Source organism: Oncorhynchus mykiss, chromosome 4, assembly GCF_013265735.2.
Source record: "Oncorhynchus mykiss isolate Arlee chromosome 4, USDA_OmykA_1.1, whole genome shotgun sequence".
Taxonomy (NCBI): domain Eukaryota; kingdom Metazoa; phylum Chordata; class Actinopteri; order Salmoniformes; family Salmonidae; genus Oncorhynchus; species Oncorhynchus mykiss.
The window spans coordinates 15,337,582-15,364,106 of NC_048568.1; the positions used below are offsets into that span (position 1 = coordinate 15,337,582).

The 26,525-nt window shown below is 42.7% G+C and overlaps 1 protein-coding gene across 18 annotated transcripts in view; it reads right to left on the reverse strand.

Moving 5' to 3' along the window:
* The window catches only part of ptprk (protein tyrosine phosphatase receptor type K), a 148,539-nt gene that overhangs the window by 79,939 nt on the left and 42,075 nt on the right, over positions 1-26,525 (reverse strand). For all 18 annotated transcript variants that reach the window (XM_036975699.1, XM_036975698.1, XM_036975703.1 and 15 more), the window contains exons 2-3: positions 19,121-19,243; positions 7,850-8,121 (exon numbers count right to left, since the gene is read on the reverse strand). In XM_036975699.1, the coding sequence (XP_036831594.1) occupies positions 7,850-8,121; positions 19,121-19,243 (395 nt within the window). The remainder of the gene's footprint in view (positions 1-7,849; positions 8,122-19,120; positions 19,244-26,525) is intronic.

Here is a 26,525-nt window from a genome sequence, read left to right on the forward strand (position 1 = left end):
ACACAGTAGCCTAATTACAGTTGACTTAAAATCATCTTGAAAATCTATGTCAAGACTTGAAAATGGCTGTCTAGCAATGATCAACAACCAACTTGACAGAGCTTGAAGAATTTAAAAAGAATGTGCAAATATTATTCAATCCAGGTGTGCAAAGCTCTTAGAGACTTATCCAGAAAAACTAACAGATAGAATCACCTTTGGCAGCGATTACAACATGTATTGACTGATGGGCGTTAATACTTATGTACATTTGATATTTATGGGGTATTGTGTGTAGATGAGAGAGAAAGAAAAAGCTATTTAATACATTTTGAATTCAGGTCGTAACAACAAAATGTGGAATAAATCAAGGGGTATGAATACTTTCTGAAGGCACTGTAAGTGTGTCACAGTGTTGGAAGGGCAACGGGAGAACAGATTTACATGTAAGTGGTCAATTTAAAAGGATGTGCCTCCCCTTGAAGCTGATTATAGAAAATAACCCTCAAACCTCATGCACTTTGTTTTCCACTGAACACAACCTTTAATTCACCTTTCACAGACTTCACAATTTGCTAAATCTACTGTGGGATCTAAGGACATTTTACGGCTGAATCCTGATCCCCAGAATTGCATTCTAAACATGCCTTTCAGCGGGAAAAGAGAGAGACCGAATAAACATTTACAATAATAGTTTGTTCCAGCTGCTGCCGAGCTCTAGCTTAATGATGGTATTTTGCTTTTAGCTGAGATTCATATCCTTTTAAGTGATCTCTCTCTTAATGCATACGACATTTGCTAAACAAATCTTAAGCCAGCACTTGCGATAACTCCAATGAGAGGATTATGGTATAAATCTTTAAGCGAGCAGCGCAGTCAGGGCAGTCACAGGAATCCTGCCATGCTCCCAACCCCCCCCCCCCCCCCCCCCCCCCCCCCCCCCCCCCCCCCCCCCCCCCCCCCCCCCCCCCATTCTATATCGCTTTTCCACAACGAGTGAAAATGGACAGATGTACTGTATTCGATTACCAGCTTTTCCCCGCAATAACGTAATAACATGATCTTATTAGAGCCTGGTCGTACAACATAGATGAACAACTCATAATACTCTTGGAGGGGAAAGGTGAGAGAGTGGCCCTTCCGGAACTACCAATTGCAATTTTCAGTAGTGACAGTAAAGAGGTCGGCTATCATTGGAAATTGAACAAACAAGTTGAGATAAAAGAAAAAAACTCAGCTGTGACACCCTGTGCTGGTGCAATTATCTTAACCGAGCTAGCTGCGACAGACTAGCCCTGATGTCACCAAGCCACAAGCCAGTCGGCTCACAGAGTGAACACAGCATCAGCCCCCTGACAGCTCTTTAAAAATAATACACTGCTCTCCTCCGGGTGAGGAGAAAATACTGACATGTTCACAGCACAGGCTGAGGATGACAGCCAATGGAATAAAAAACACTCACAGCGGATATATCCAAATTGTTGGTTCATCTTTGTTTACTCCATTTTGATTTGAGGAACTGAGGAGCTTCATCAGAAATCCAAGTCATACTGAGATAAAGTTAACTGGAAGTTAATTTATCCAAAATGTCTCCATAAACAGTACATAGAGTACTAAATGTCTCTGAAATCTGAAATACAACGAACCCAACTCAATGACTAGAGCACTGAGGTTACCTTTCAGAGGCTGAATGCTGGGTAGCGCTTTGGACCAGCAGGTCTTGGCTAGAGGAGGAGAGGGAAGGAGAGGAGCTCTGTGGTCTAGGAGGGGGTGGCAGATGGACCTAGAGAAGGGTTTCCTGTCTGCTGGAGCCTCACATGGAGACATGCAGGGACAGAATCAGGGACGGACGGCCAGGCAGAGACTGCAGCTGGGCTGGAGCCTGCATTAAGCCTGCATGAGCTGCTCAAATGACCATGATGTCAGCAACTCCTGCCCTACCAGCTGGTATAGGTTGTGTGTGTGTGTGTGTGAGTGAGGAATCATAAAGCATTTGTTCTACCCCTTCCTCTAAAAAACAGAAAAATACAATCCATTGATTGTAATTTCAACATACACGCAACCAATGCAGATATGTCTCAGGAACATCAAAACACGCGGCCCAATCATCGACCGTGACTTGGAAATATACAGAAAACACTGTCAGAGATGCAAACATTCCTCTCTCTCTCTCTCTCATCACATCACCCACCATATGGGGGGGGGGGGGGGGTGTATTTGCTGTTCTCTTATCACTTCACCTGTCACAGAGAGGCCTGGCTAGGAGAGGAGGAGAGGCATTCTGCAGAGGATCTACACCCCCCCTCCCATCTCCCATCTGCATTTATTCCGCTGATCATTACTACAGCAGTCACAGAGTAAACACTGTCAGAAAAAAATACCACAATTGATACAAATGTGACGAGAGAAAAGCCTTTTATTTCCTTGGGAGCAGCCCGGGAGACGTCGTTCATCATGTCTATGGGGGGAGATGTGTGCCGAAATGTTTGCCTTTAAAGAAAGATGCAGTAACCTGTTTTCATGGGCTCCGATGTGATGTGCAGTGCTGCGAAGGCTCTCGCTCTCTTCCAGGATGGCCCATTAGAAGCAATATATTCTGGCTTCAGACTCCCTCCCATGATTCCTCACAGGGCGGTTCATAGGAGGTGCATCCCTCTCAGTTGAAGAGTAATCTCTCAGCTTTGAGCGATCAATTTCAATCTATCATTTCACCCGCTGCATGCCGGCAGAGGAGCAATCTCCATAAACGGCCATTACGCCGTACTTTACTTTAATACGGCAGAGAGCCCCGACAATACTGAGGTAAGGGGCTTCGGGAAAATGGAAACGTGTTTTGAGGTAGATACTGACACTCTCCCTTATTAACGCTGATTGTTTCCGTATTCAGATCAATGGCCGGGGCCAAATCAGAGCAATTGCACTTGGAGAGGTCGAGCCTGAAGCATGATGAGAGGGAGGGTAGATGTTCACCCTGGTAGGAACGGGAAGAAAATTCCTGACCGAGTCATCAAACCGCCAAACCAGGGGTAGAATATCACCCCGGATAAGGCACCAACACCGACCACAACGGAAGAGCAAACAAGTCTTTCAAAAAGGGCCCAGGCTCAATTTTACTTCAATAACAATTAGACTCTAAAATCCATTGCGAGTGTGGCTCTAATCACGTTAATCATCTTAAGACTGTGTCATTAACACTGATTAAATGACTCTAATGGATGTATTGCATAGCTCCGCTACGGCTGGAAAAGCCCTCTGTGCAAGAATTCAATTTAACTCAACGTAGCATAGTCAGCACCTTCCAACAGGTCAAATACGGACCATTAATGATAATACCTGTTATTTCTACTCGACAGGAGGGCTGTATTCACGCACAAACACAGTCAAAGCTCTGAACAAAGGAGAGACATTCTAGCTCTTTGTCAGGCTGTGCCTTAGAAGAGCCTCCCTGTCATTTGTTTCCTTCATTGCAGAGAAGTGCTGAGAGCCGCGCCGGGGTCATTCCTCTGGATCGCACACGCAGGGGTCATAATCACCACACCTCATGACGCAGATGGAAGTATTCAGGGCTAAACAAAGACCCCGGTGCTTGATTTGCCCCCCATTCCGATCTTCTGCAGGCCATCTATAGGTTCAGAAGTAGTCAGAGCGTCAGGAATGGGTCTGCGTTGGGCCAAAATATGTGCGGGGGGGGGGGGGGGGGGGGGGGGGGGGGCAGTGTTGACGAGAGGAAATGGAACGACCTTGACAAGAAATGCCAGCCCTCAGCCTTCAGACCTCCACCCTCCCCCACAACTCCTCCCTTCCCTATATACACACACACACATTTGAACAAACCAACCCCCACCCACACCAAGTGTACACAACAAGGAGTGCGACAGGAACTGGCTTGCCCTCTCTCACACTCCGAGTGACTTTACTCCTTTAAGTCCTCAGTTGTCACTCCATTAATTAAACGAGGCTCACACACAGACACACATCTCTAGCGTGGAAAAGCCTACCAGTCTGAGCCCTAATTGTTTCAACAGTCTTGATTGGTTAAATCCACACACACCAATTCGGTCTTGAGCTAAAGAGTAAACACCTGGCTTGTGAATAAATCACTTGGGTCCCTACAGGCCCCTCAGTTCCATTCCAGCCCAGACCCCCTCCATGACACCATAGTTCCTCTAAGATCCCCCTTAAAGACAAGTAGAGTTGACGGCTGAGGGTTCTGGACAGCAGCTAAGACCATGTCGATCAGTGCCCTTACCCCAGGACAAAGAGGAGCCCGCATGTTGACTTTCAAATTGTCAGCTGCAGCAATACAAAACAGTGTCTACGGGAGTAAAACGTCGTATATCCATGGCAACTCGTCTGAACTGTCTGAAGAGACACACAAATAAATAGTCTATTGACACATGTAAATAATGCATGTATGACTGCTTCACCAATGTGTGCTCAGCTGCTACATTCTGTTCAACGTTTAACAATCCCCAGAGAGTATGTCATCTCATCTCTAACATTTCATTAAACATTCATTCTGACACGTTTAATCAGTCCTAATTCATTTATTTCAATGCACATGCCAGAAGTGAAGAACTATCATAAATGCGAAATCACATGATTCAAATATAGTAAGACACCAATATTTACACACCATGACCAGGTGTCTGGGGTCATCCCTCCAATCAAAGGTGACAAATACACCAATCCTGGGCTTCACGGTGATGTGGGTTTGTAGAAATGCGGACAAAGGTCAAATGAGCAGCAGCCTCAGAGAGAGAGAGAGGATAGAGAAACAGACAGAGAGAAACAGGCAGAGAGAAAGAGACAGAAAGAGAGAGAGAGAGAGAGAGAGAGAGAGAGGGGTGATAGAGAAACAGACAGAGAAAAACAGACAGAGAGAGAAAGAGACAGAGAGAGCGAGAGAGAGAGAGAGCACGAGAGAGAGAGAGCGCGAGAGAGAGAGCGAAGGACGAAGAGACATGCCGGCACTGGTCCTAGCGCTTCATTAGCTTCTCCCCTCTGATATCAGAGGCTATTAATTATAACGCTCTGCTCTCTCAAATGATGCCTAATCCCCTGCGTGTACAGACTTATTTACAGGCTAAGATGTCTAAGCTTGCTCCGGCCTCTGCAGGGGATCGGGGATGGGGCGGACTGGGGCTGCCAGGTCTCTATGAAGGGATCTATTCAGACAAGGCCTTTCCCAGCACACCTTTTGGGAGACAACAGCTCAGTGGGAGACCCAAAATGTCGTTCAGCAGGGGAGGAACAATGGGATGATGATCTCTGGCCTACGATTAAACATTTGTTTTACCTGAATGTGGTCAACTTTGAGTAGGCTGGCATTGCAAATATTGGCAATAAGAGTTATGACTCATCACTGAAACATATACACAACTGATGGGCGAATGAGTTGATGATGAATGCATTCTGATGCCTTTTACTAAACCATATTGATGGAATAAATGGAAAATCTACATGTTTGCAGTTCTGTAACTACAGTTTGAAGAGACTACACGTGTAATGACTACTCGTGACCAGCAGAGGCAGCCCACTATAATGAAACAAAGAAAAGCGCACACCTGTGGCCAAACCTTTTTCATCTCACTCATTCGTCATGAGCTAGCGTCATTCACTCACGTCAGTCACGTCACCGATAGCTCACGCCAGTGTAAGTACACCTACTTCACAACAACAAAAATACTTTTGCAAAAATAAAACCATTTCATAAACGTTACACAGTGATGCTTATGTTTCTATTTCATCTCTCACTAATACTACCGTTCTGGTATTACAGCGAAGTGTCCTCGCCGAGGCATGCGGAAACACAGGTGTCCAATTACACTAGCCACCGTCAGCGTGACAGCGTGTCAGAAGGCCTTGACGACTCTAGCTCTGGCACCACTGGCAAAGGAGACTACGAAACCAAATTATCGGATTAGAATAATAAGCATCGCCCACTTAAAAATTCCCTATCACTCCAAGAGGACACGTGTTGACAAGAGTACTGAATCATTCATTCCTTCCAATTAGTGACATGACGGGCCACGGGTTTCATTAGCCATACAGAGAGAAAAGGAGGCGGCAAGAAAGAAATGCAAACGAAATACTTACAAATACGGCATTGGCAGGGAAAGAAAGGGAGGCGAGCTTATTGAATCAAATCCCATTGCAAAAAGGCGGATAAATAAAGTATCTGAAGAGTGAAAGGAAGGAGAGAGAGGGAGAGAGGCGGCGAGGGGAGAGAGAGTACACAGAGGCAACACTAGCTACTACATGGCAATTTGATATCCACAAAGTATCTGGCACAGAATCTAGTCCGGCGTCTTTAGCTTTCAAAGTCTCCGCTCTCATCAATCAACATGCATTCGGAATATTTCACATCCGTTTTCAGTCATTTACAGCCAATGTAGCCATCTCGCATGGTGGACCTGGCGTGCCTCCAGGGTTGTGAAAAAAACAACAACTCTGAACATTGCTGGGGAAATAAAAACCTGCCTCCACTTATGTTACAGGCTGCAGCAACGACAGCAGCAGCTATTAGCAGGACTCTGAGGATAAAGAACCAGGCGATCACCCTTGTTCCTGTGTTTCAGCCTTTCAGAGGTATAGCTCGGGGCAGTTTGGGTTGTCACCCAGAAATTCCCTCACCGAGAACCCATACTTAGGGGTGGGAGGATTGGGTTGTCAGGCCAGCTTTAGATGGCGCAGAGTGATATGCTGCTATCCTACTGGGCCCCTCTGGCGTACACAGCCACACACATTGCATTTGTGCCCCAGTCTCCACTCCTGAGTCCCGGTCAAGACCGATAAATCAGTGGCCTAGCCTAGCCGCCTTCCCCAAAGTCTTAGACAAAGATCCACGGTCCAGCTCCACTCGACCCCATTGCTAAGACAAGGCCTCATTACCAGTGCACAAACGACCACTGTCTCGCGTGTGTATGTGCCTGAGTGTGTGCGTGCGTGCGTGCCAGCATGTGTGAGTTTTAAGACCCCATCCCGGGTTGGGGGAACACAAGGGCAGAGCGGGGCTGTAGGTCTTCCTGCCCATCTCCTCCTTAACCATCCGTTCTCATTACAGAACTGGCTACTTGAGAGCCTTTCTTATCAGCTGTAAATCTGACTGTGAGGAAGGTGTAATGATCTTTAGTGACTTGCTATCACTCCATAATTTACACTGGGGGAAAAAAAGTATTGACCTGTGAAATGAACCACCATTTTCTCGTCATGTTGCATGACCATGCATGATGACATTATACAATACAATTAGCTTAGCAGTTTTATTGTCCAAAACGGAGCAAAATGAATTGGCCGTAAAGAAGGAAAACATAATAAACAAGAAATAAATTAAATGATCCAGCTGACATTTGGAGAACTATGCATTTGCCTACTTTCACAATTGGACGCATCACAATCAACATGGCATTTGAAAAATGTGAATATGCACAAATTAATCCCTATTTATATGGAATCAGTTCATTGCCCATGCCCTCTCAATAATAATTATTTTAATAATTAAACTTCTATAATTTATAGTCTTTAATATCCTTTTCCGGACCCTGACTAATTTGAGAATCTAATTGCAAGCGGGGAAGAAAATTACAATTCCTTCTTGGCTTAAAGACCATCAAGCCCCAACAGTCCAGTGAACAAGAGACATACAGCCAATAGGTCCATCTCCATATCAGTGCTACAGAGGCCTTGGTCCATATGTATCAAATGTAGGAGAGCTGATCTAGGATCAACCCCCCCACTCTCCATGTAATCTTTTTTATTGTGATCTAAAAGTCAAAACTGATCCTAAATCAGCACCCCTACTCTGAGACGGTTCATACAAACGGACCCAGATGGATAGGTAATGGAGCGATGTAGTGGCTCTGTGTACCTGATACTCATTGGGCCAGAAGGTACTGACGGCCAGCTCAGCGCGGAGCCATTCCTTCCCGGTGTAGCTGGTCACATTCCAGATGGGATTAGCCATGGGACCTTTGTTGACCTTCACCAGGATGTTCAGCGTCCCGGGGCTGGAGCCATCTTGGGTGTACAATAAGTAGTTGAAGTCAATACAGTGGGTGTCGTTTTCCTTCATTACTGGCAGCTGAATGCGGGCCTTCTCTCCGGCGTCGTGCTGGGAGGAGTCCACCATCATGTAGGAACCTGAGCAGGGATAGAGGAGAAGGAGAAGAGAATAGAAGAGGAGAAGAGAAGAGGAGCATTAGAGGACATGGAGATAAGAGGGGCCTAGAGTCAGACTCTCGGCAGCTAAGGTTCTCCACTCCACTGTAAGTGCTCCAATGTTTCTTAGCAACACATTTTTGGGTAAAGACCAAACAAATAGAAATGCTTCAATTAAAGGACATGTTAATTGATTAACTACAGTTAGATCCAATAAATGAAAAATAATATGATCATTTTGGGGAAATTGCCATGTAGAGTTCAGTGCAGGTCATTTAGTATTGGTTAAACAAACAAATATCAAATTAATTTCCTATTTGAATCTTTATTATGCATGATTTAAATCAATTTTGCTCATGTGTTATTCCCTTAAGCAAGACATCAGGCCTAGCCAAAGCCTCACTTCACAACCATTTGTCACAAAATCAGTACATCTGTTCACCATTTTCAGGCCTGCCAAAACAATGACTCAAATTTAACTAGAGTTCTGATGATTCATATTGTACAAGAACTCTGAACCATCGTTGTGTACTCAGCTCCAAGCAAAGAAGAAGTTCTAAGAAATCTTTTAGGAACCCATCTGGCCGTGTTTATGTGTGCTGGGTTTTTAATGGAGAGGATTCGCTGTGAAGTGGGGGATATTTTCAAGGTGGTCAAATTCAAAGAAACCTTTGGAGTGCAACAGTATACATTTTCTTGACTTGTGGTACAACAGCTTTTTGGAAAATTGCATTTACGAATAGCTAATTGTTGAAATGTATATATTTCCAGACCTTTGAAATGGCCTGTGTTCAAAGGCGAGTCTTTGTCCTTGGGAACAAAGGGAGTTTGTCTGTTGGAGGTTTGTTTCAGGGAAAAAGGTACAAAAAAAAGCCTTCCTCCCCAAAACTAGGCAGTTCACCCTTCCCAATGTCCTGCTCCCTCCCCCACCTGACAGACCGTTCCAGCAGGGCCAGGCAGTGTATTTTTCACCCTCCCCCGCTAACCCCTCCTCCCACCTCCCTGACGAACCCTTCCAAGCCAGGCAGTGTGTTTCTCATCAAGGTACAAAATAAACATGAGGCCTCAAACAAAAAAAAAACGTGTCTGTTTCCCTCTCATGCATTACTTCTTTACGAGAGCAAGATCATCAAGCTTTCACACAAAAAACTAGAGAAACGGAAAAAGAGCTAGAGCCAAAAGCTGTTGGCAGTTCTATTACACACATCTATGATTTTATTTATTTATTTCACTTCCCCACTAAAGCTCAAACAAAGGACGTCCAAAGATGAACAAAATCCAGACTTATTTTTTCCCTATTAAAAATCCTTTGACTTTTTTTCCAGAGAGGGAAATAATCGTACAGCAATAATAAAAATGGGAGAGATGGGAATTGTTTGCTTAACAGTACTGGAAATCAGCCTTGATTCATGTGGACTGAAAACAAACAAATTCACCACCTTTCTTCTGTTTATGCCTCCAAATTCCAACGTTACCATGATAGCCTCTCTCTCTGAATCACACAGCCAGCCTCAAAGCATGATCCTCCTTTCAGACAAGGACAGGTTTGAAAACTGCCCATCATGTTAACAACATACTGTATGTACATGTGCACTCCATTCTGCATGTGCTCAATTACGTGCATTTAATATATGAACTCAGTTAGCCTGCATGTATTTATTTCACAACCCCGCACTCTCAATTAGGTGTGTTTAGAGCAACAGTGTTGAAAACCATTCCTCGAAGCTATTTAAAAAAACAATACTAATTTAACTAGGCAAGTTAGTTAAGAACATACTCGTATTTCTAATGACAGCCTTCCCCGGCCAAACTCCCCCCTAAACCGGACGACACTGTGCCAATTGTGCTCCGCCTTATGGGACTCCCGATCACAGCTGGTTGTGATACGGCCCAGGATCGAACCAGGGTCTGTAGTGACGCCTCTAGCACTGAGATGCAGTGTCTTAGACCCCTGCGCCACTTGAGAATCACCTCAGGAAACACCTCAGGGAACTAATTTCTGCCCATTTCATAGCCACTGGTCTCCAATCTGCATCACAAACACTATTTCCCAGAGAATGTGAGCAGCTTTTTACCCCTATGGCCCTTCCTCGTTGTGATAATTGTTGGTTAAACACCTGTTTATCAAACCAGGTCCTAAACGACCTGGCGATCGGGGTCAGGGATAATGAGGCTATGTGAAATGACCAGATGGGGATTCACTGTATCATATTACTCATGAATGGCCTCGTGTCTAGGTCTTGTAAATATGTTGTCTGTTTTATAGTTGATTCCATATTCGATGTCGGGAGAACCATGATATCCATGACAAACCAAGATCAAGCAAGGGTTAGTTTTTCTCCAATGTGTCTCACCAAAGGCTAAATCTGTTAAATCCATCAATGACATCAAGGCCAGAACCCTTCTCAGATTCATAAGCAGTGTTTTAGGATGCAGCTGGGTCCACTCTTAAACCACAGCTGAAAACACCAGAAACCAGGCCTCACCTCAACTACCGCTTTACGACAGATTACAAATTTCTCCCCAAAAACAACAACCTGCAATTAAGGTCGGGCCAAACCCTGGTGTTAAGTTGAGTACAGTGGTGCACTGCCACAAAACACTGGCTTCTCTACAGTGTTTGGGGAGCAAGTGCCACAGACTAGTGCTGTGGTGGTATTCCTCTGCATAGCTCCAGAACATTGGATCTGATAAAGCCCTTGGCCTGGGGAACAGGGGAAGGCCTAAGCCTGTTATCTCACTCAGAGCTCCAATCCTTAGGGCTCTCCCTTTCTCTCACGAACCCAGCCTGCTATCAGTCTACATCAACATGGGCCAAATAAACTAGGCTGAAATATGAGATTCTCAAAAGGCAGGGGGGGGGGGGGCATTGACAGCTGTGATGATTTCCCTCTCTGGACCAGTGGCTGATTACATTCTTGATCATAATTCAACATTACACAAATAATTAATTTATGTAAATTCAATTTACTTTGAAAGTATTTTAAGAAGTGTGAGCCAACGGGTTTATAAAATTGTGTTTTAATGCATCACATTAAGACTTAAGCAAACAAGCACATCATCACTCGTATCCGACCCGACACAGACTTTTCAGAATTGAGCTGCAGATCAAAAGCAGATGCCTGGTGATGTTTGTAGTGAAACCCGATAGCCATGCAAAAGCAGAGCCACTTTGTTCGAGCGAAACGAACACAATCTCCTCTCCTCTTTCTATCAATGTATACAGTTGATCACGAGTCGTAGAAGCAGTGCGAGAGGGGAGATTTAAAAAAAAAAGACATGTTTGTCTGGAACAAAGGGAAAGCAAGCTAGAAGTCTCTCTGTTAATGCCAGAGCGATCAGATTGCAAGGAAGACCCAACTAAGCTCCTAATAGGCCATATCGCCTGATTCAGACAGGCTTTTTAACACCAGGGAGAGGGAGCTGTGTTTATTTTATGCATCTGGGTTATTCTAATATGGTGATTGGCAGTGTTTGGGAAGCTGCTCTGAAAATGTAGTTTATAGTTACCAACTACTTCACACTGGAAGAAGTTAATCTACCCTTAAGAAAAATACAGCTTACTTAATAGAAATGACGATTATCATATCTTAATCTGAAATGTCAGACTACAAATTGCTCTGGAGTCAGATGTTAACAGAATGTGTCATTTATCCTATTCAACACAAAAGGAGAGAACTAGGCACACAAGTGAAAATTAGGCAGGTCTGATGTCGAAAAAGAAAGGCCTACTTCACCCATAGCAACAAAACAGAGTGTGTAGTTTCAGTAGTTAGTAGTTAGCTGCACCGCTATATGGCAGAAAAGTAACTATTAAGATTTGAATTTAGTTCAACTACCACCAAGCTACAGCAAAATGTTATTAAATGACTAGTTCAACTAAATGTAGTTCACTACTTCCCAACACTGGTGATTGGCAACGGTGTTTAATTAAGAGCTGAAACTACTGACGCTGGAGCCGGAGCTGGAACCGAGCAGGAGCCGAGCTGAACTGCAGTGCTGGCTGAGGCTGAGAAGCACATGAGAGAAGCATGGAGCAGTATAGGAGAGACAATGACGGATCACCACATCACTCCTCCACAACCAACCAACCTATCAACCTATCACACACACACACACACACACACACACACACACACACACACACACACACACAGAGGTTTCACAGATCTCTACAATCCACTCCTGTCATACATCGATCCCTTAGACAAACAACCGATGATCCCAGCCAAAAACAACCCAAGCAAACCATTCTGAAACAAGAGGAAAACTCTAACCCGTTTCTTTTGGTGAGCTTGGTACATTTGTAAGGATCTGAGTTTGAAAGTAGCAGGGAAGTGTAATTTTAATTGACCATATGGAATAAGTTCATTGGGTGACTAGAGCCTACAGAAAATGTAAATACAATCTTTCAAGGAACTCCAAGATGATGACTACACACAACAACTAGATGCCAGACCACAAACATAAATCCTGAATGGGCATCTCCCAAAGGCTTATTAACAGGCACAACCACAGAGTTGGGCTGGGAAGTTACAATGACGAAAGCAGGCGTTAAACAGACGATAGTACTTTACCAACACAACTACACACAAACCCTCTAAAACTGCAGACTCCTTACATCTCTACGACTTATTTTCTATCCTTCTATCCAATGTTTCGAAAAGCTTAGAAAAACAACAATTTGAGAAAGACTAAAAAGGGTGAGAACATTGTTGCTAGATTTAGGCGTACAATACATGTACAATAAATTAATGTAACAAGCAATTTCCCCTGCCGTTAAGCAACTGTGCAGGGGGGGTGGTGGAAAACATAATGCCAACATTCTGGATAATTTCCTTTCCTATTACTTTACAATTACTCATCCAAAGGCAGAACATTAAAAAAAAATATATATATATATATATATATATATATATATATATATATATATATATATTATTTTTATTTTAAATATGGCTTTTAGAGTGGATGTGTTTCCTTCACATCAACGTCAGGTATCCAAAGGATGAATGCAGTCCACAAGATGGCTGTCATCAGATTCATGCCAGTGCACAAGATGGCTGTCACCCATCATGGCCTCAACCGCTGACAGAACAGTCTTGTGAGTTACAAAGGAAACAGAGAGAGAGCCTGATATGCCAAACAACAACTCCTGCTCTTGCATGGCATAAAAATCATGGCAATTCAAACCCTGCTATTCCCTATTAGGACTCTCTAATCTAACAGTGAAAAGAAGAAAAAAAAAAAATCAGGCTTCACCTTGTTATACACTGCCCTGCCCCACATTAGTGATCAGCCTCAACTGATTGGCAGGAGAGGTGTAGGCCTAACCAAGAGCGCTGGTACTCAGAGAGAGAGGCGTGAGGTTTGACACACTGGTGCAGTCAGTGCCGTACACCCACTCAGCCTTTCCAATGGGAGGCTTAATAGACCAACAGGGCCTGACACTGGCACTGGGCCAAGCAAGCCTGAGCCAAGCCTAACCCCACCAGGACCAAATTATAAGCACAGCTCCAAATGAATATTGATCGAGGGAGTCTCAAGCATTTGTTCTTCAGTGTTGAGAATGCCGTTTAGGAAAGTGTTCTTGGACTCAACCTTTCCCAAAATGTCAATCAAACATGGTTTCAGAGATAAGGAACGGGAGGTTTCTGCAGGGTAAATAGCACTTGTTATCTTGTCATGGAAACTCCCTGATGTGTCTGCTTTTCATCCTCCCTGGCTGAGAAAGTATGTTAAGCTGCTTTATGATGAAGCTTATTCCATTTGCGGGATCTGGTTGCTAGCTGGGAAACATTGGAGGCTGATCAAATCATGCTGGAGCTCTATTTGTTTTGTTATGGGATGGGGGGGTAGAGAGTGGTCCTGCAGTCAACCCCATGTCCTTTCACCCATTACAATGGAGGATCTCAGCTATATTGTACTTAGTCAGTACACGGGTCCCTCCTAACCTTTCCAAGATGAGATTTATAGAAAGGCTTTATTTCCACTCACAAGACAATCATTCCATCTGCTTTCATTCACTTTTGAAGTCATGATCAATGAAGCAATCACTTTATTTCATTATCACTGCCGTTGCGTGTTTTCAAACAATAGCGAGGCCCGTTAATGGAGCTAATTCCCATTGGAATGGAAACTCATCCCTCCTCTTTAGATTAAAAGGAACATCTGCTATACTGTTCGCCGTTCCATCTCTACCTGAAAAACTCGGTAATTCATCATAACTGACATACAGTAAACTGGCACCAAGGAACAAATGAAAACAATAACAAAAAACATTGTTGGAGGATGACACAGTAAAGACAAAATCTTCTCAGCGCCAGAACTATCAGTGTTTGACATGTGGCTATGCTATTGTGATTTTCTCATGCCATCTTAAAACCTCTCTAGGGTATGTGGGACGTTAGCGTCCCATCTGGCCAACATCCAGTGAGATTGCAGAGCGCCATATTCAAATACAGAAATGATCATTCTAAAAATTCAGAAAACAAAACATATTTTACATAGGTTTAAAGATTAACTTCTTGTTAATCCAACCACGGTGTCAGATTTATAAAATGTTTTTCGGCGAAAGCATACCTAGTCCAGAACATAGCCCAGTTGACAAATTATTACAAACAGTAAACAGCCAAGCAGAAGCATTACAAAACTCAGAAATAGAGATAAAATGAATCCCTTACCTTTGATGATCTTCACATGGTGGCACTCAGACATTCATTTACTCAATAAAATGTTCCTTTTGTTCAATGAAGTCTCTTTATATCCAAAAACCTCTGTTTTGTTTGCGTGTTTTCTTCAGTAATCCACAGACTCAAACGCAGTCAAAACAGGCAGACACAAAATCCAAATTGTATCCGTAAAGTTCACAGAAACATGTCAAACTATGTCTATATTCAATCCTCAGGTTGTTTTTAGCCTAAATTATCTATAATATTTCAACCAGACAATAACGTCACCAATATAAATGGTAAACAAGAAATGCACTCTCTCGGGATTGCGCATGAAAAAGCTCTGTGACACGTCAGCGTCCACTCATTCAACTAGTCTTACTCCCTCATTTATAAGAATACAAGCCTAAAACAATTTCTAAAGACTGTTGACATCTAGTGGAAGGCATAGAAACTGCAAACTGAGTCCTAAGTCAATGGATACTGTAATGGCATTGAATAGAAAACTACAACAAAAAAATCAAAAATACTTCCTGAATGGATTTTTCTTAGGTTTTCAACCGCCAAATCAGTTCTGTTATACTTACAGACACAATTTTAACAGTTTTGTCAACTTTATAGTGTTTTCTACCAGTTATATGCATATCATATCTTCTGGGTCCGAGGAACAGGCCGTTTAATTTGGGCATGTTTTTCATCCAAAATTCCGAATGCTGCCCCCTACCCTAAAGAGGTTAAACACTACAAGTGCAATGTAGTTCTAGCACATAATAATCCTCCTCTAATTTCTTACCTCACAAAAGACAAAGTAAATATTTCAAAATAAGTTTAAACCAGATACCTCGGGTTTCCGGTCAAGTCGTGTCATAAAAAGTGCCACCCTGAAGAAGGCAGAGTGATGCCGAAACGATGGTGGTTTACCCGTTAAATAACAGGGAGTTTATATACAGAGGGAGAGTGCGACTCTCTTTATTGTTATAGCTTACAGTAAAAAACAAAGTACCCAGCCATCCTTTTTGGGCCAGACAAATGCCGCCTCATTGTGTAACATTGTAATGGGACACAACCTTTTTCAGACAATCTGCTGATGACCTTTTCTGTTCCCTTGCATGATTAATTACCTAATTTCTTACTAAATTGGGAAATTTTGCTGAAAGTGAAATGCTTTAAATTCCTACCCATATCAATCCTGTCTAAAAAAAACAAGTGATTAAGCTGTGTAGAGGTGAATGGACAAGGTCACAGGGCCCACGTCTCCACTTACCACGCTGCTTTCCCTGATCTTAGTTAAAAACCTTTGTTGTGTTGGACAGTCTTCAAACCTAAATATAAATTTTTTTCGCTGCCGAGCACAAAGCTTTTTCTCTCTCCTCAGGAAATTAAATTACTTATTTCTTTCTTATAATTTGCGAAACGTTGGAACTAAGACTGTATTTTGGGGTAGTAACAAAGATGGAGAATAAGACACAAGGCCCTGAAATTAATTTCCTTCTACCTATTGTCATGACGTTGGCCTGGGGGTAGGTTTATGACAGTCATAAATACCTCTTCCCCCTCCTTTTCCTCTCTCTCTACCCTACTGATGTTACATTTGCAAAACCCTTGGTTAACATAGACATTCTGGGAACATCAGAAGGTGGGGGGAAATGAACAATATTCTGGTTATCCGACCAATACGGTGGTACTTAACTTAAGGTATAGGGGGCAGCATTTTCACTTTTGGATAAATAGCGTGCCCAATTTCAACTTCCTGCTACTCATGCCAGGAATATAAGATATGCATATTATTCGTAGATTTGGATAGAAAACACTCTGAAGGTTCTAAAACTGTTTGAATCATGTCTGTGAGTATAACATAACTTATGTAGCAGGCAAAACCCCGAGGACTAACCGTTCAGAATTATTATTTTTTGGTCTCTGTCTGTTCACTGGGTTCTCATTGGCAAATTTATTTCTTAGGAACCTGTTTACAGTTCCTACCGCTTCCACTGGATGTCACCAGTCTTTGGAATTTGGTTGAGGTTATTCATTTGCGCAATGAAGAAGTAGGCCATCTAGGAACTGGGTAACACTGTTGAGAGTGCGCAAGACATGAAAAGTAGCATGGTTTGTTGTCTTCCTTTATTGAACACAGATAGACCAGTCTACAATTTTATCGATTATTAACGTTTAAAAATACCTAAAGTTGTATTACAAAAGTAGTTTGAAATATTTTGACAAAGTTTATAGGCAACTTTTGAAATATTCTGTAGTGACGTTGCGTTTTTTGGAAGCTGTTTTTTTTTTGATCAAACGCGTCAAATAAATGGACATTTGGATATATATGGACGGACTTAATCGAACAAAAGGACCAATTGTGATGTTTATGGGACATATTGGAGTGCCAACAAAATAAGCTTGTCAAAGGTAATGCATGTTTTATATTTTATTTCTGCGTTTTGTGTAGCGCCTGCAGGGTTGAAATATGCTACCCTTTTTGTTTACTATTGTGCTATCATCAGATAATAGCTTCTTATGCTTTCACCGAAAAGCTTTTTAAAAATTGTTGGCTGGATTCACAACGAGTGTAGCTTTAATTGAGTATCTTACATGTGTGATTTAATGAAAGTTTGAATTATATAATTTTTTTTGAATTTGCCGCGCTGCATTTTCCATTTTTTTGCACAAGTGGGACGCAACCGTCCCCTGTCCTAAAGAGGTTAATGAATATGATGTCAGTTCGGTTGTCATCTGAGACATTCTCATCAATGATAAGATGACATAAACTCTACAGTGGAAAGTCTACACAGAGTTATCGGATTCACATGGAATTGCTGTTCAATTTAAATGTTTGAAAATGAAATTATTCGTGATGGGATGAAATGTGATTTTAGCTTCTAAAATGTGAGATTTGGGTTTTCATAAGATTCGGGCTGCTCAATCAGTGGCCCGCCCCTGTGAAGGGACATGGGGTATACAACTTTTCAAACACGCCCTCCTCTCCCTTCCTATATAAAGCCTTGACGACAATATAACCATCTGTTCCGAGGACGTGAGGACGACGGTCCGATGTCAGAATGGTTCAGATAATAACGACAGAACGAAGCCAACATCAGCGTGAGCTTTGGTTGAGAATGGTATGAACTTTGAACTCTTATTCACTACAGAAGTGATACCTCCTAGCCGTTGAATTAGCAACAGCCGCTGCAAACGAGGGTTAGGAAGGAACAGACAGAGTATCCCGTCTACCACACAACGATGTTACTACAACGTACTCAATTTACCAGCAGAGACATTCTTCAAAGGACAAAGGACTTGGTTGGGCAACACGGCCTTCCATCTACCACCAACCTACCGAAGCGCAGCTCAGAGTAAATATTTATTGCATTTTCCTTTTCCAAATGGGCGGTAATTTAGAATGCATAAGATACTGTATTTACGATAGCACAGCCTCGCCCTTTGTTCCTCAGTCTTCCCACTCTTTCACTCACACCCAGCCCCTTTTCTTTTGTGTAACCAGCTGTCATATGTGTTCCGCCCGCTAGGAACGTTTTCTTTTATGACGTAATTTGTAATCAAGTTATGATTTAAATATGTGTATGTGTAATTCTGTGTGATTAGTTAGGTATTTAGTAAATAAATAATTAAACCCAATTTTGTATTACTGATTCAACTTGTTAGCCAGGGTTTGTGCAGATAACCAAGAATTTACAACTTTCAGATGAGACTGAATTAAGATGACGATTAATATTGACTGCTATTGATGTAAAATATTACTAGGTCTTTAAGAGTTTATTCGGAAGATAACAGCTCTATAAATATTATTCCGTGGTGCCCGACTCTCTAGTTAATTACATTTACATGATTAGCTCAATCAGGTAATATTAATTACGGAGAAATTGTTTTATAGAATAGCATGTCATATCACTTAATCCGGCATAGCCAAAGACACGACACTATCCATCGTTTCACCTTCCTTCCTTGTCTCCGAAACGAGCAGCTGTCTGCAGTTCCCTCATTGGCTCCTCCACTTACTCTGGTGAGTTTACACATTAGCCCAATATTCTTTGTTGCTGGTTTTTACGATGGAGGCACTAAATAGATTACATTTGTGGCCAAATGTGCAGGGCAAAGTTAACTGTGTTGCTTTTGTTTCAGCTGTTGGCATTTACACTGGAGGGGAGAAAAATGAGTCTAAAAAAAAGTTGTTAGTTTTTCTACATAGCAGTTGTTGGAAACCTGGTGTAGTGGCCTTGGTCATGTTTGCTAACACATTGCAGGGAGGGGACAGCGTCCATTAGGTTCGTGGACATGGTGGCAGAGAGTCTCACCTTGAGGTAGTTCAGACGATAAGTATGGCACTTCCTGTGCGCTGACATGGGTCCAGTCAAAGTCATCGTAGGGATCCTGCTGGTAGTCACACTGGGCTGGGCCATCGTCAAACGTACAGCCACCTGGAAGGACAAAGAGAAAAACATGAGGTCATTTTTTCAGCTAATTCCATATTGCCGGTTAATAACATTGTGCCCTTTATTAATTTACTAATGAATTACCACCAATTGCAACAGGTGAGCCCAGTGGTACCTCTGATCACCAGCCAGGGCAGTATAGGCCTTCTATCCCCCTTCCTTCCTACCGAGATAGTCTCCTCCATTGGGTAATGCAGCATGTGCTAAGATATGACAACTGAGTAGGCAAGAGGAGGCCATGCCACCAGACAGCTCAGTCACACAGCGCTCTCCTTTTTCAGTTTCAGGCTTAACTCAGAGCCAGTCACTTGTGAGATGGTGTGCATAAACAAAGGCCCTCCTGAAGGCCCTACCTGGAAGTCGACATGTCACAGGGCCTGACCGGAGCAGAGAGGAGAGACAGGCCTCTAATGACTTTGACATGGGTGCCTAATACGTGTAGCCAATTCCACCTGGGGTCACTGGTGACTTATGGGAGGAGATACTCATTCCAAGTCCTCTGGATGAATTATCGGTTGTTGAGAAAGAGCTTCTCAGTTTTAGGAGAAAAGGGATTGTGTTCGGCAGTATTCTTCCTCTTGAGTTTTCTAGCAAGCTATGTATATGAAATGCCAGGTCTATATTTAATGGTCAAATTTGAACACGGTTAATTGTAGGTTAAAATCCCAATGACCGGAAAGGCGCATATAAATGACCTGTACCTCTCTGCTCATTACCAAGAGAGAGTTCTTCACAAATGGAAAAAGGTCACCCTATCTGGGTACAACTGCTGATCTTTCAAACCTCTGAGTGATGGCACACAGAAATATCATAATTTGCATTTTAATTCCAGGACAAAGGTAGATGCTAATTAACACTGGCTACCAGAGGGTTGTAGCTAAAATAAATAATATTCAAATCCCCCACAGGATGATACACTGTGTTTTCTAAGATAGCATAACCTCGAAAGCATCTACATTGAACACAAACACCAGTCATTACAGAGGAAACATCAAGTGGGCACTCTGTATTGCAGTTGACTCATATTTCCAATGGTTAATTAAAACGCGGTGGAATAAGCCCAAAACATAGACTAGGCTACATCTTAGAATTGAGAACAAATCAAACTACAGTCACTTCCAGACAGGGTGTCCATGGACAACATATCCTGAGTAATACAGGAATTTAACATTGACAGAGAGCAAAATCACATTACTGACTGAGTGATTCAGAAATAAAGGGATTCTTCGGGATTTTGGCAATGAATCCCTTTATCTACTTCCCCAGAGACACATGAACTCGTGGATACCATTTTTATGTCTCTGTGTCCAGTATGGTAGTTTCGTAATAGCGTAATGGTAATGACTGGAAGTCTATGGTAATAATTAGCATGCTAGTTAGCAATTGCGCTAATACTAGTTAGCATCTTCCTCAAACTGAACGCAGAGACATAAAAATGTTATCCACGAGTTCATCTGACTCTGGAGGAGTAGATAGATAAAGGGCTTAATTGCCAAAATCCCAAAATATGCCTTTACTAACTTTGTCAACTTAGAGCTGTTTAATCCCCAGTTTTGAAGGTGATGACTCAACACAGCCCGTGCTTGTTTTGTGACTGGACAGCTACCGTAGATCAAATACATGCAAATGCGAACGCCTTGCAGCACAGAAAACCATTTATCACTTGTAAGAATATCCTTCCATTTCTACCAATCTTGCTCAGCTTCAATATGCAAATCTGAATAGCTGCAACTGACAAAATAAAAGCCCTGGTTGCACCAGGGCTTCCTTTACTACATCAAAAACATGCGAGTCCCTCTTCTTGCCGTGAATGTGAATGTGACAGAGGCCTTGGTATGGTCTAGATTACTCCCAGCAACTGGAGAAGGCTTACCACAAGGAGTTACATTAATGGGATGCTTACTTCTCTTAACAGAAACGCCATTTACATTGCCATATCTACATCTTTCCCTGAATGTAGTTGTTAAATCACTTCACCCAGTCACTGCAGCCTAATGTCACCAATAGTGAGATTAACACAATTCTCCCAAATACAGTACAACCCAAAAACGGCTGCAGGCCATATAAACTCAGCAAACACTGCAGTGTAACGCATGAGTGCCCATGAACAAACTGGTTCAGTCATGAACATGGAATGTGCAGTTTTGCTATAACATTTCAGAGAAATACCTCCACTCAACATCTGTATATAAACCCATGTTACATTTTCCGTTACTGACAATCATTTCGTCCCTCTTCTGGATGAGTTTACATTTCCCGCGCATTAATCTACTTTATGAGAGTACTATAGGTTGTAGTGAGTTTGACTTCTCCATGAAAAGGGAGAAGGGAGCCTGTTGGATGCATGGCACTGAGGGACTAATGTGTGTGAAACTGTCTGCCCACACACACAGGCAGAGGCAGCAGAGCCACCCTCCAGCCCACGTCTTAGCAAACACCTTCTCCTCTCTCCTTTGTTCTGCCAGGAAAACCAGTCTGCCACCCCATAACACAATCTGCACGCACGCACACAGACAGTCTGGCAGTCCCTGGCACCTGTGCATCTCTGACCTGGGTATTCTGGTAGACTTTCAAGCATTTATCATCTTTGTCGCGAGAAGTGTTGTTTTTCTCCGTTTAATTCAGTGACACTTAACTAAAAACTCCAAGAGCACAAAATAAAGCCCAACCATGTCAAATCAAGGTTTATTTGTCACGTGCGCCGAATACAACAGGAAAAGGTAGACCTTACAGTGAAATACTTACTTACAAGCCCTTAAAAAAAAAAGAAAAAAAGTATTAGGTAAATAATAGATAAGTCTAGAAAATGACGTAAACAGTAATAAAGTAATGGTAGCGAGGCTATATACAGGTTGCACCGGTACGGTGTCAATGTGCGGGTGCACCGGTTAGTCGGGCTATTTGAGGTAATATGTACGTGTAGGATTAGTGAAAGTGACTATGCATAGATGACAAAACTGAGTTTGGACCGTCGGCAGTGGCGAACAAAGCTCAGGTAGAAAACACGTTAGTCACGGATGAGGGTAAAACAAAGCCTTTCAATGATAGTCACCTAGCCACTCGGCATTGCTTATGCAAGCACACATAACAGGTCAGTGGTGTTATAATTGCATTATTAGCGAGATAACAACTAGCCGCTGAAGAAATGAGTTGTAAAAATCCCCTCTGCCTGCAAGGACCCCGACGAGATGATTTGCATACTAATCTGAGGACTCATATTTGGAAGTCTGCTAATGAAACAATAGTTTGTGCTTCATTTACATAATAAAATAATTATTGTGGCTGATAGACCTCGCGGGCGAACATTGTTCATATCCCTGATAAAAAGTGGGTTAACAGCTCTATCACAACGCATACATGAACTATAGCCGCTCAGCGCAGTTTGTGTGAGGGATATAGGAACAAACTGCTTGCAATTATTGGACAATGTAATACAAGCCTCATTATTGGGAATACATATTTTGGACCTATTAAAAGGGACTAAGTAAATGCAGGGTTCAGCCAAACTGGGAAACATTCAGTGAAACCGTCAACCATCGTGTAATTATTTCCCATTAACATAGGGACGAGATATATAGCTCTCCCACTCAGACGTGCTTTTCATTGCTTTTGGGGATAAATGACTATTGATCTGCATTATAGCTCTTGAGAAGGAAATAAGTGGCATAGCGTCTTTTCCGCAAGCAAGTGCACTTTAAATAATAGATCTCAAAAGGTATGCCCACGTGTACAATGGAATACACACCTTTCACAACTGTCTAGACCAGAGAGAGACAGTGGGAAAACACACACTAGGAGTCGGTTTCTTGTGGTCAAGGATTATTCAACCATGGCTAGAACACAAGAAATCCAAGTCATTGTACCGAAAGTGCAGAAACCAATACATTTTGGCGAAGCCAAGAACGCTCACGAAGCTCACTAAAAAAGTTACAAAATAATTGTTTAAGAAAGCCAACTAAGTGTAGAAAACGCAAACAGAAAATCAATCAAATCATAAAAATCTGTTGAACTAAATTGAAAAATATGAATAATGATCTAATTTAGATAGAGGAGAACAAATCAGCTCTGAAGTGTTCTTCTGAATAATTATGACACAGAGATTCAACGGAGGGTTAGTCATGGTAGAATGTTTTGACAGATCCAACTACGATCAAAGCCCTTACAATCACATGGAGTTCACTAAATATGGATACTGAAAATTATACTAATGTGATGGTATCACAAAGTGGGGTCAATATGCTGTCAACTGGACAATTGCAACATTCCAAAAACAATGTTGACCTCAAAAAAACAGAAGTTCACTGCTGTTTTGAACAAAACATACCTCAGTACTGCGCCATGAAAACAGTGAAAAGGCTTAGTCAACCTAACAAAAAGTTGAAAACTGGACACGAATCAATCTTCATTTAAAACACTCTCCAAAGACCAGTGCCTGACTTTGAAAACACCAAAAGGGCAGTATTTTTTTTTATTTTATCAAATCCTGATTGCTGCCCCTGTTTTACATGAGAAAAGGTGAAATTGCTTAGAAATTATACAAGTCCTCATTTTTCTTCCATCCACAATATGCTTACTCTATATGCACTATATGGTCATTGAGCCTCGGCGCACTACGAGTGCAGAGCTGACATCATCAAAAGGATGGCCCAGATAAAGGCAGGGAAAGCAGAGCACACCTCACCTCGCTTCTGTTAAACAAGAGCATGACATTGGCAGTAATTCATTATGCAGGGGATGAGATGAAGAAGGAATTCTACGCCACTGCCAAAGAAAAGGCCAATTAAAACCCATGAATGAAACCCTATTAAAGATTTTGTCCCCAAAAAAAGCCCTGTTTCTCTTTTGGCCTTTCGTCCTCTATAGCCCTGTAGCATTAGCTGCAAGACAGGCCACAGTGCTTCACCCTCCGTTTCAGCTGAATCGGGAGATTTAATTCACTGTTAACATGATGCCTGTTTGCATCCTAACTAATGAGCACCTATTTTTTTCTCATTTTTGACCGCTTTCAGCTCCTCAGCTCTCCCCCTCTGATTCACCTTGTGTTGGCAGGATGATTGTGAAGTCCAAAATCCACTAAATCCATCCCTGTTTGCAATGCCACGCATTTAATACATATCTGCTTCCACTTATCCTGCTGGCAGAGAGCGTACGGCTTCTCCCGGTTAATAAGGCAGAGTGCTGGCCAGGCCTGTTCAGACACCACACACCATCACTGAGGAGGAGGAGTGGGATATGGCCTTCATGGCCACCACAGAGTGAAACTCACTTTTATCTGACAGTGACAGGGCCAATGAAGGCTCACAGCTGTAGTCAACTCCGAACCCCACAGTGCCCACTCTGCAGGGAGGCAATGAGAACAGCCATGAAACCAACCTCGCCATGGGTTGATAGGCTCCAAAGGAAGTGACATCCCCAGAGTGGTGGGATGGCAGAGAAAGTCACAAATCACACGAGAGAGAGAGAGAGAAGAGAGAAGAAGAGAGAGAGAGAGCTTTCTGACTATATTATAGTGAGAGAAAAAATGGTTATTGTCTCAGGGGTTAGAAATGTGAACATATTCACAGCGGACATTGAGGGGGAACAGCTCACTTCCTCAGCACCCCCAAGCCAACTGGCTCCAAGCAGAATACTATAACAGTACAATAAGCAGCTGTGACTGGAGACCAACAGGCCCTCTGGAAGTGCCTGGGTTAAGCTGTGACTGGAGACCAACAGGCCCTCTGGAAGTGCCTGGGTTAAGCTGTGACTGGAGACCAACAGGCCCTCTGGAAGTGCCTGGGTTAAGCTGTGACTGGAGACCAACAGGCCCTCTGGAAGTGCCTGGGTTAAGCTGTAACTGGAAACCAACAGGCCCTCTGGAAGTGCCTGGGTTAAGCTGTGACTGGAGACCAACAGGCCCTCTGGAAGTGCCTGGGTTCATGAGTGCTTTACACGGAATGTTCTGCTGGACCATCTTTAACAGCCCATTTGTGTGCGTTAGTCTTCCAATTAAACATGAGGTGTTTCTTGTGGGAGACATTTTAAAACTAAATTAAGCCAGATAGGATGACAGCGAGTGTAGGGTTGCCGTTATCCTCTCTCACAAAGTACAACCTTGTGACAGAACACACGCTTCTATTGGAGAAAGCCCACTCCTTATTAATACCAGGGAACTTCAACCGCAGCCACATCTTCGGGAAATGACGGCATCGAGATGGCAACTTGATGAAGAGATGATAACGGTCCCAATCAGTCACCTCGCATCTTTTAAAACAAAGCACTCGTCTCCCATAGCCCTTGTTTATCCCTTCAGATCCTGCAAAGTTGCTTTGTGCATGTTTCTGCAGGATGTCTCTTCCTTCGGTTAACCTGTCCCTCCCAACACCTCCACCCCTATTACACAGCCTGTTATGAAGAACAAAGGAGAGTGAACCGGCAGCAGCGTATAATTATAGAGAAAGTGTGGGCTTCACTGTTCTCGTGTTCTTGGACACATATTGTGTGGATCCTGCTCTCCTCCTGGTTTGAAATGCTCTGTAGCTTTATCTAACAGCGAGGGCTGCACATTTTCTTTCTGTTTTTTCCCCCCACGGGGAGACAATAAGGCAGACGTTTTCGAGAAACGGGAAAATGTCAAGATTTGAATAGTAATAAAGATCCATGATATGGAGAAAAGAACCTTTCCATAAGCATTTGTCTGATGGCATAACCCCAGCACGTCTCCAGCCCTGTCTTGCTCTTTGCAAATGCTGGCTGAAGCCTCAGCGCAAACAAATCCAAAACGCTCACTTGGAAAGGCTGAGGGGGCCAGTAAGGTCGCTCACATTGTGTATAAGACATTTAACTTCATTTCAGAGAGGTGTTTACATTAGAGAAAAATCTTTCTGGGGGGGGGGGGGGGGGGGGGGGGAGCAAAAATGATGGAGCGTGATTTGGACTGGGGTTGGCCATGATTCACCTTTGCACAGCATTTCAAAGCTTTCGGGTGAGGAGTGTCTAGAGGTCTTCACCAATGGTGTAAAGTACTTAAGTAAAAATACGGCTTTCCGTAAATTAAAAATGGTGTCATCTAGTTTGCTTAATATAAGGAATTTGAAATGATTCATACTTTAACTTTTGATACTTAAGTACATTTTAAACCAAATACTTTTACTCAAGTATAATTTTACTGGGTGACTTTTACTTGAGTCATTTTCTATTAAGGTATCTTTACTTTTACGGAAGTCTGATAATTGGGTACCTTTTCCACCACTGGTGGAACGACCCAAGATCGGATCCAGCTTGGTGG